This window comes from Otolemur garnettii, unplaced genomic scaffold (genome assembly GCF_000181295.1).
Source record: "Otolemur garnettii isolate 467f Iridium unplaced genomic scaffold, OtoGar3 scaffold00003, whole genome shotgun sequence".
Classification (NCBI taxonomy): Eukaryota; Metazoa; Chordata; class Mammalia; order Primates; family Galagidae; genus Otolemur; species Otolemur garnettii.
Window position 1 is genome coordinate 24814877 of NW_003852398.1, and position 11149 is coordinate 24826025.

At 41.7% G+C, this 11149-nt stretch overlaps 1 protein-coding gene across 1 annotated transcript in view; it reads left to right on the forward strand.

Moving 5' to 3' along the window:
* The window catches only part of SLC36A2 (solute carrier family 36 member 2), a 30732-nt gene that overhangs the window by 16908 nt on the left and 2675 nt on the right, over positions 1-11149 (forward strand). The window contains exons 8-9 of the mRNA XM_003782026.2: positions 6390-6556; positions 8598-8767. Of these exons, the coding sequence (XP_003782074.1) occupies positions 6390-6556; positions 8598-8767 (337 nt within the window). The remainder of the gene's footprint in view (positions 1-6389; positions 6557-8597; positions 8768-11149) is intronic.

The following is an 11149-nucleotide window of genomic DNA, read 5'->3' on the forward strand; positions in this document are numbered from 1 at the left end:
TTTGGCGGGTCCGGGCTGGGGATTCGAACCCGCCACCTTAGGTGTACGTGGCTGGCGCCTTAGCCGGTTGAGCCATAGGCGCCGAGCCTAAATGGAAGTTTTAAGCTGAAAAGTACTATATGTTTACAATAGGTTATTATATAGTATCCACTTCCACACTTCAGGAAGGGTAGTGCTGCTTATATAATTGTTTAATTATATAAATTTATGCAATTTATATATTTAATTTTTTAGTATAAAATACTTCAATTTACATATTGTGAACATACAAATGTACACAAAAAATTCACTTTTTGTGTACATTCCCCTAAGGTTTGAGAGGTTTGAGAAACGCACAGAGTTATATAGATGCATTGAGGATACAGAAGGATTCTTCCTCATGCTACTCCTCCCTCTACCGCTAACCCCTGGCAACCAGCTTCTGTTCTCTGCCTCTGTCATTTTCTCTTTTCCAGAATGTCAGACAAGTGAGATGATACAGTATGTAACCTTTGGAGAACTGCTTCTTTCCCTTAGCCTAATGGACTTTCGAGGCACCCCTGTTGTGACACAGATCAATAACTTGTTGCTTTCTATTGCAGAGTGTCCACTGTCTGGGCAGGACCACAGTTTATCAACTCACCTGTGGAAGAATATTGGGGTTGTTTCTAGTTTGGGGAAATTATTAGTAATGTTATTATAAGCACTTGTGTACAGGTTTTTGTATGAATGTTAAGTGTTCATTTCTCTAGGATTGGTGGGTCACATATCTGTGTATCTTTGACTTTGTAAGATATCGCCAAACAGCTTTCAAAATGGCTGTAGCATTTTGCATTCTCGCCAGAACGCATGGTGCTCCATTTGTTCTGCAGCTGCTAATACTTTTACGTATCATGAGTATTTATTTCCGCCATTCGAATGGGTGCGTAGTGGTAGTTGATTGTGATTTCATTTGCATGTTACTAATGACCAGTGATTTTGAGCATCTTTTGATGTGCTTATTTGGCATCTGTATGTCCTCTTTGGTGACATGTCTGTTCAAATATTTTGCAAAATTTTTACAAACTGATCGTTGGTTTCTTGTTGTTGAGTTCTAAGAGTTATTTACATATTCCAAATGCAAACATCTTGTCAGATATGTAATTTCAAATATTTTCTTCAGTCTAGACTGACTTTTTATTCTGATAACACTGTCTTTTATAGAGCAAAAGTTTTTAATCCTTATAAAGTCAAATTTATCAAAATTTTCTTTTATAGACCCTGCTGTGGGTGATGTATTTAAAAACACTTTGCCTAATCCGAAGTCATAAAAATATTCTCCTCTATTTTCTTCTAAATGCGTTAGAGTTTTAGTTACATATTTAGATCTGAAATCTGAGTTAATTTTTACTGAAAGTGTTGAGAGGTTGAGGTTTATTTTTTTACTACAATGCCCAGTTGTTCCATTGTCATTTGTTGAAAAGACTATCCATTTTCTACTGAATCGCCTGTGCATCTTTGTATAAAGTTCATTGGCATATGTATATGTACCTATATACATATAGGTCATGACATATAGTCATTCTGGACTCCCTACAATAATTCATTGATCAATGTGTCTATCTTTTCACCAAAACCATGCTATCTTGATCACAAAAGCCTTGTCTTAAAATCATGTAGTATAAATGCTCCAGCTTTCTTTCATGTGACATATCTTTTCCCTTCCTCTTACTTTTTTATTGAGATAAAATTCATATAACACAAAACTCACTGTGTTATTTTATTTTTTTTTTTGAGACAGTCTCAAGCGGTCACCCAGGATAGAGTGCTATGGTGTCACAGCTGACAGCAACTGCAAACTCTTGGGCTCAAGCGATTCTCTTGCCTCAGCCTCCCAAGTAGCTGGAACTACAGGCACAGCCACAATGCCCAGCTATTTTTTTGTTGCAGTTGTCATTGTTGTTTTAGCTGGCCAGGCTGGGTTCGAACCCGCAAGCCTCGAAACTCACCGTTTTAAAGCACGTAATTCAGTGGCTTTTAGTACATTTACAATATTGTGCAATTAGCAGCACTATTTAATTCCAGAACATTTCCATCACCCCCCAAAAGAGACCCTGTTCCCATTAGCAGAAACTCTAATTCTTCCCTGCTCCCAGTTCCCGGCAACCACAAATGTGGTATCTGCCTCTGTGGAATGGTCTATTCTGGACATTTTATGTAAATAGAATCATATAATATGTGCCCTTTGGTGTCTAGGTTCTTTTACTTAGCAATGTTTTCAAGGTTTATCCACATTAGTGTCAGTACTTAATACCTTTACATGACTTAATATTACTCCATTGTATGGATATACAACATTTTGTTTATTCATACATAAGTTGATGAACATCAGATTGTTTCTATTTTTTTGCAGTTTTTGGCCGGGGCTGGGTTTGAATCCGCCACCGCTGGCGCCCTACTCCTTTGAGCCACCGGCACCACCCACTACTTTTTAGCTATTATAAATACTACTGTAAAAACACGTGTGCAAACTTTTGTTTGAACACCTATTTCCAGTTCTTTGAGATTATATACCTAGAAATGAGATTGCTGGGTCATACACTTATTCTGTTTAACATTTCGATGAACTGGCAGACTGCTTTCCATGGCGGCCGTACTACTTATATTCCTACCAGTGAATAGTAAGATATCAGGGTCTTGATTTCCCCACATCCTTGCTAACACTTCATATTTTCTGGGTTTTATTGGTGGTGGTTTATTTTGGGTCTTTGAATTTCTTTTTAATGGCCCCTCTATTAAATGTGAAGTAGTGTTTCATTCGCATTTCCCTAATGACTAATGGCATTGAACATCTCATTTGTTTGTTGGCAATTAGTATATCTTCTTTGGAAAAATGTCTGTTCCAGTCCTTTACCCATTCGTAATTGGGTTGTTTGTCTTTTTGTTATTGAATTATAAGATAGAAAAAAATGGCTAGATAGATACATATGTGGTGTATAATATGATTGGGGGGAATGGGGCCAATTTGGTTTCTGATGAGGATTCCCTTTTTGACTGTAGATTAGGCCTTCTCACTACATCCTCTTTAGCCCCTTTCCTTGGTTCACACAGTGGGGCTGAAAGGAACTCTCCAGTGTTTCAATTTTTTTGTTTTTAATAACTTTATTTTTTTTTTCAACAGAGTTAAGGGGTACAATATTTTTTGTTATATGGATGAATTATATCACGCCAAAGTCAGGACTTTTAGTGTATATGTCACCAGAATAGTGTACATTGTACCCAAATGGGTAATTTTTTATCCCTCTTACTCCCACTAATGGGATGTTTCCAACATCCATTATACCACTTTATGATCATATATACTCGTTTAGCTCCCACTTATAAGGGAGAATATATGGTATCTATTTCTCCATTCCTGAGTTACTTCACTTAGGATAATGGTCTCCAGTTCCATCCAAATTGCTACAAAAGGCACTATTTCATTCCTTTTCATGGGTGCATAGTGCTCTATGGTATATGTGATATATACATACACCACATTTTTTTAATCCACTCCTTAATTGATGGGCACTTAGGTTGATTCCATTTGCAATTTGTAGGTATTTTGAATACTAAATCCTTATCAAATAAATGAATCACAAATAGTTTTTCCCATTCTGTAAGCTGTCGTCTCACTTTCTTGATAGTGTCTTTGGTACACAAAAGCTTTTAATTTTTTTTTTTTTTTTTTTGAGACAGAGTCTCAAGCTGTTGCCCTGGGTAGAGTGCATGGAGTCATAGCTCACAGCAACCTCAAACTCTTGGGCTTAAGCAATTTTCTTGCCTAAGCCTCCCAAGTAGCTGGGACCACAGATACCCACCACAACCCCTGGCTATTTTTTTATTGTTGCAGAAAAGTCACTGCCATCGCAGTCATTTTTTCTGAGTTTGGTTTCCTTCCCCAGTCAAGCTGCTGCTATTTACGTTTCAGAATATGGTATAGCCGCCTCATTTACTCTGTCCAGGATTTTTAGTTGTAATCAGTGAGAGCACGCTTCATGAACTGGAAATATTTTGTTTTTAGAATTTGGGATACTCATGGCAAAAGGAAGAGTGTAGCAGTTGAGCAAATAACTAGAGGCAGAATGTGCTGGAATCTTGTTTCGCCCATGGTTGATCTCTGTAACCCTAATTCTCTAACTATAAAAATGATGTTAATACAGTTATCATAAAGTTGGCCGTAAAGTTTTTGTGCAATTTAAAATAGACAACTAGGCCACCCTGTATTCGTTCAATAAGTTATTTATTGAAAACCTACCATGTGCTAGTGATGACCAGTATCAGAGTTTGAAAGCAATCTTCTAGCCCACTTGCCAATTTTATAGAAGAGGATCCTAGTTCCCAAAAAGGGAAAGAGACTTGGGCTAGGGCAGCAGCTAGGAACTGTGCAGATGTGATTGAAATCCAGTACATCCAACTCCCAGTACAGGGACCTTTCCACTTTATGCCAACAACCACTTATCTCCAATTGTCTGATTGTGGTGAGGGGAAAGGAGAGAGAAAGAAAGAAGAAACCAGCTACTTAGTTCAATCTGGTCTTATAAAAAGACCATTTTGGGCCTGGAGAATATATGCAACCAAAATTTATTACAAGCTGCAAAAGCTGAAAAATACATGTTTGCTCACCACATAATCCCCGCTTAATCCCTGGACATTTTCCTGGGCACCCGCTGCAACTAGACCTAACCTAGCCCAACGTGACACTGCCCTCGCACACTCTCCAATTACATAGGCAGGGGGTAGAGGAAAACGTGCACACAATATAGAGGAGGATTTAGCAGTAAGAAGGAAAAGATGCTACATTCCTGTTTAGTAATAAACATACCCACTATAGGAGTATAAGCAAGATTGGGTAGATAGAAGTAAGTACTCGGACGTGGAGGACGGTCTTGGTCTGTGCCCTGGATCTGCCAGTTACTTTCAGGCTCTATAACTTTTGACAAGTTACTTCATTTTCAGAGCTTTGTTTTCCTCATCTGTAAAATACCAATTATACAAGTACCAACTTGAGAGACTTGTGGTCTTCACAGTATAATATATTAACAGTAAAATAATAACAGCTGAGATTTACTAAGGCCTAACTGGACCATCATAGGGTTCATGTAATTCTCTGAGAAACTCTAACAGGTAAGTTTCAGTTTTGTGCTTGTCTTCAGATAAGGAAACTGAGGCACAGATCAGCTAGATGTGCATATAGAGTGTACTTAGCACACAGCCTGAATAAGGAGCAGAAGTGGGGTGATATCTCAGCCAATAGGAGCCTGAGAGGAAAGAATGTGACATGAGACCAGAGGGTTGGTTCTGAAGACAGACAGAAGAGACCTTCAAATACTCAGTAGGCCCAAGAGGCCGCCGGGGCTCCACTTGGATTCTCTTAGAGCAGAGTATGCATTGGAGGGGATTCTGAGAACAGTACAGTGAGAAGCTAGGGTGTGGGGAAACGGACTGGTGGGGGACCCAGGAGGCTCCAGTCCCACTGTCTCCAGCCACCTATGAGCCTAGAACTCAGCTTCCTCCACTTGTGCAGTGATGTGAAGTGAACTAAAATTGGGGGTCATAAACTCAGTGCCTTTGGAAGATTAGGTGTGAGTCAGTGGGAGGGGGAGAAGTGGGCCTGGTGAATGGGAGAAGAATGTGGCTAAAGGCATTTGTACTCAATTGTCTAACAGACTGTGCTGACCAAACAAGATGTATCTATGGCCAGATCTGGCTGCCCTGGGGTGTTGAGGTATATAACTGGAGGAACTTCCCAGAAGTTAATGGTCCAGGGCTCATCCTGTGACTCCAGGCTTTTCTTTCTTGCATTTTTTCCCATTTTTTTCTTTAATTGTGGTAAAATATACTTAACATAAAACTTACTATCTTAAACTGTTTTCAAGTGTACAGTTCACCGTATTAAGCACATTCACATAGTTGCATAACCATCACCACTGTCCATCTCTAAAATTCTTCTTATCTTGCAGAAGTAAAACTCTACCCATTAAACAGTAATTCCCTATCCCCTCCTCCCTCCAGTTCTTCACAACCACCATTCTGCCTCATGAAACTGACTTCTCCAGGTACCTCATGTAAATGTAATCAGACAATATCTGTTACCTTGTGAGTGGCTTATTTCACTGAGCTTAATGTCCTCAGAGTTCACCCATGATGTAGCATTTCTTAAAACTTCCTTTGTTTTAAGGGTGAATAATATTCCATTGCATGGATATACCCCATTTTGTTTATCCATTTTCTGTTGATGGCTGCTTGGTTTGCTGAACATGAGTGTGCAAACAGCTCTTCAAGTCCCTGCTTCCCAGTTCTTTTGGGTATGCACAGAAAGTGGGATGTCTTTCTTCTTTATATTCACAGTTCTCTCTCTCCTCTTTATTTACCATGTGATATTTCTGCAGGTTCTGCCCCTGGAAAACAAGATGGAGGATTCCCGCCACTTCCCAGCCATCCTGTCCTTGGGAATGTCCATCATCACTATCCTGTACACTAGCATTGGGACTCTGGGCTACCTGCGGTTTGAAGAGGACATCAAGGCCAGCATTACCCTTAACCTGCCCAACTGCTGGTACCTCCATGGGCTCTCAGGGGTTGGGGACTCGGGAGGGGGTGGAATGTGTAGGTCACTTCCTTCCCTTCCACAGCTGGGAAGCCAAGGTCTAGAGAGCATCCCAGGGAGAAGCAGAGTTGTCAATGGAACCCTGGTCTCCAGATGCTCTGTCCAGGAAGCTCCTCCTTCAACAACAACCTCCCAAATTCAGTTAGTCCTTGACATCTGAGTGTGAAGAAGACATGATTTAAGAAGAGAGGGCAGAAGTTAGAGTCCTTGGTCACCCAAGGAGAGAAGAGGGGGCACTGGGATAGGACAAGAGACACAGCATTCAGTGTGGCCACACTTCAGTTACGTTTACCAAGGCTTGTTACCAAATCCTACTTGACTATAGTCAATGGTGTACACCCCTCAAATCAGAGTAGCAAGGATGAAAAAGTGTGAAATGAAAAGCAAGTTAGGAAGACTGTTGGAATCTGTAAAAATTATACCTTCAGATATACCCAGTTCCTCCAACAGTTGCCGCAGACTTCAACAATGCCATATATTAAATGGGCATATGAATCCACATTGCATCATGCAGCATTTTTCTCCCATGGGGTGGGGAGGGGGGCATGTTGTTAATGACAGGATGCCTCTGTCTTTTTAAGTGGTCAGTCACTAAAGGGCCTAATTTGCCTTACTGGGGCTTTTTCTCTTGAGATGATAAATGCCATTCATCAAAAATTTACTGCTTGCTGATTATGAGCAGTTGCTAGTCTAGACCCGTGGAGGTGTGGATGGTGCTGGCCTGAGTAGACTATCTGGAGCTTTGCTACCTTCACCAGCTCGTGATCCAGTGGGAATGGGGAGGGATGGATGGTGTATGTCCACAAGATGTAACACGGAACAGAAAAAGAAGAGGCCCCAGGGATTTCTGAGGAAAGAAATCACATCGGAAGGGGACAACAGGGAAACTTGTTGTCCAACAAGACAGCTCCATCCAAACAAGGACAGCTGTGATACCCCTGGGTCCAAGTCCCAGCTGCACCACCTACTAGCTTGTGGTCACAGATGATTCTCTTCACCTCTCTGAGCCGCAGTTTCCTTGATTACAAAGCAGAGTTGTCATGAGGATCAAGTTGGGCCAAGTCTAAAAGCATCTGGCATGTGGTACCTGCTCAAAAAAGGGGGAATTTTAAAAAATCAGTGGGATTTGGACAAATTAAAACAGATTACAAAGGATATTGCAAGCAGCAAGATTAGTGCAAGAAACAGAAATGTGAAAATTAGCCTTTTCAAGCAATGGGCTACACATTTAGCACATACACGTGTGTACACAATGGCACGTACACATTTAGATGCAAATGGATCTATCACATTAGTGGACTAAAAGATAGTTGTATCTTGATAGGTCACAGAAAACTTTGATAGAATTCAACAGCCGCTGAAACCTAACATGTTCTCTGCCCATAGCTCGAGCCCTACGAGTGACACTGTTTCTCCTTTTATGCCACTCCCAACCCCACCAACCTCCACACAACGCCATGTATAAACTGTCCCTTCTGGGGTTCTGCAGTTTTCTCAACCAACTAGAAGCATCTGTTGAGGGTCTGTCACATGCCATGAGTTTTGGGGAAACCAGAGAATTCCTAAAGACTGACAGAGATCACTAAGGACTAGTGTCTTTTAGATGCATGAACTCTGATCTGAGCCACTCATCACTGTGTGTCCCTAGGCAAAGTATCTGTCCTGAGCCCCTCTTTCCTAAAATCCAAGATTGAGCATCAGATGATAGTACTTTATGGAAGTGCTATATATTCCCATGGGCAAGATTCTTTTTCTTTTTCATTTAGATGTGACTCTTACAGCAGTTTCCATCAAATCCATCATGTCCCACTTTTTTTATTGTGTACCGTGGTGTGACTCCCTCGTGACTCTTAGAAGGTCCTTCTCCATCATTTTCAGATGAGGACACAGAGGCCTATGGGACTGTGCCAAGGTCAGAGGTTGATGCTCCAAGGAGGCTGGTGTCAGAGCACAGTGGCCCTGGAGAGCAGCACTCTGGTGTGTTTTGCAGGCTGTACCTGTCCGTCAAGCTCCTCTACATCATCGGCATCCTGTGCACCTACGCCCTGCAGTTTTACGTCCCTGCAGAGATCATCATCCCCTTCGCCGTCTCCCAGGTGCCAAAGCGCTGGGCACTACCTCTGGACCTGTTCATCCGCTTCGCCCTGGTCTGCCTGACGTGTGAGTTGAAAACAGGGTGCAGTGTTCCTACTGATCTTTTTTCTTGGGGCTGTCAGGAATCAGCCAGATGGCAGAGAATAATCATGACAACCAGCATTTACTGAGTACCTACTGTATTTCAGGGACCCTTCTAAAGCTTCACGAGAATTAACTCATTTAACTCTCAAGGGCAATTCCATTCTTACATGTACCTAATTAGACAGAGGTATTGATGCCCAACCTAAGAGAATGACACAGCTTATTGAACAAGTGTTATAACAAGAATTGACATGTATTACTGTGTGCCAGGCACTGTACTAAGCTCTTTCTCATCCATATTTCATAGTATTTTATTTAGTCATCATGAGAATTCTCAAAAGCTGAGAGTATGATGAGCCCTATATTACAAGAGAGGAAACTGAAATAGTGAGTGATAAATAATTGGCCAGAAAGCATCAGAGGTGGGATTTAAACCCAAATCATCTAGGTCCAGACCCAATGTCCTTCACCTCCAAGAGAGACATTGGAAATGGACATCCAGGCAGGGCACAGTGGTTCATGCCTATAATCCCAGCACGCTGGATGGCCAAGGCAGGAGGATCACTTAAGGCCAGGAATTTGAGACTAGCCTGGGCAATATAGCAAGACTCCATCTCTGGACAGGTGCAATGGCTCATGCCTGTAGTCCCATCACCCTGAGAGGCTGAGGCTGGTGGATTGCTTGAGCTCAGGAGCTTGAGACCAGCCCGAGCAACAGCTAGACCCCATCTCTACTAAAAAACATAGCCAGGTGTTGTGGCAGATGCCTGTAGTCCCAGCTACTGAGGAGGCTGAGGCAAGAGGATTGCTTGATGTTACTGTGAGCTATGGTGCCGTGGCATTCTATGCAGGGTGACAAAGCAAGACTCTGTTTAAAAAAAAAAGACCCTATCTCTATAAGAACAGAAAAGAAAATGAGCAGCCAGCGAGTCTAATATGGCAACAGGCATTGTTTGACCCTCACAATGTTGTATAAATTTGGGCCAACATTAAAAATGTGGACAACCTCACATACAAATCCAGGCTTCTAATTTTAGGGGGAGAGGAAGTAAAATAATTTGACAAGCCTAGGGTCACACTCCCCTATGGCAGCAATCCACTGGAGCTCTTTGGCCCCTGGGTGGTCTTCTGCTTGCCTGTTAGCTGAGGCCAGCCCTGCACAGCCCCACCCCAGACCTCCTAATCTGAAATGCCCGGTCTGCAAGTATTTCAGTGGTGACAAAGAGGGTGTTAGAGATTGCTGTATCAAGTGTGAAGTGGCCCAGCTTTCCCAAAGACTTCCTTTCACTGTCATTGCAAACATTTTTAAGTCGGAATTGTAATCCATTGTCTGTAAATACCATAATGTCTTTATCCACTAATCTATCTGTGAACATTTAGGAGATTTCTTTTTTTCTTTTTCTTTTTTGGTACAACAGTCTTTGTTTTTAAATGACTATCAGTACATCAAGTAATAACACATAATAAGTAACAAGTCCTTGAATTCTATCATCTGGTCGTGAGACTAAAAGCAGCCCAAACAATTATACTATTGTAGTATTCATTGTTCTAGCCATTAACAGAAATGAACTACTTTAAGGCTGGGTACTGCTTCACACAGGTAACAAAGAACTATATCTTTTCATGGATAAAGCTCCCGACCATCAAGAAAATGTTAGAGAAAAAAATATTTAATCCCTTTCTTTCTTTAAAAAAAACTGTTGTTGTTGTAGTTGCTGTTTTTTACTAGATCTAAGAAAGAAAAAGTCCACCGTGATATATATGTTGCTTGCGCTAAAGGCAGAGGAAAGCAGGCAATATATACCCCTTAAATTTCTAAGAACTATGAAGTAAAAAGTGAAATCTTTAGGTAAGTTCTAAATCTATACAAAGAAGCTGGATTTGCTACTCTCCAAAAAGTAAAGGGACCTGCTGTGTAATACACAGAAATAATGTAATGCCTTTTCATAAAAATATAATTTGAGCTTTGTTGAAGCTACACATCCCACGAGGGCATCTAAAATAATAATCCACGGGAAAGGGGCTTCTTTCCTCCTCTCTTATCCTATTATGTGGTAGTTTTCATAGATTTCTAGCCAGATGTCCCAGACCAAGCTCAGGAGGTTGTCCCAGGACTTCGCCGTCCTTGTTAAAGTGGAGGGTGTGTGGCAGCCTCCCTGGCCGGGAGCTCCTGCTCTCCCCTGCAGGTGGTGCTGTTCTGTAGCAGCCTGAGCCTCTGTGGCCTGCTTCAGACTCTGGGTGTGCCTTGGGGCTTCCCCGGGCCTCCCACGGCCTCCAGTGCTCCCTTCCCGCCCTTGCTACTGACTACCAACACCTGACTTTTAACAATACAGATCTCGGCTCGGCGCCTATAGCTCAACCGGC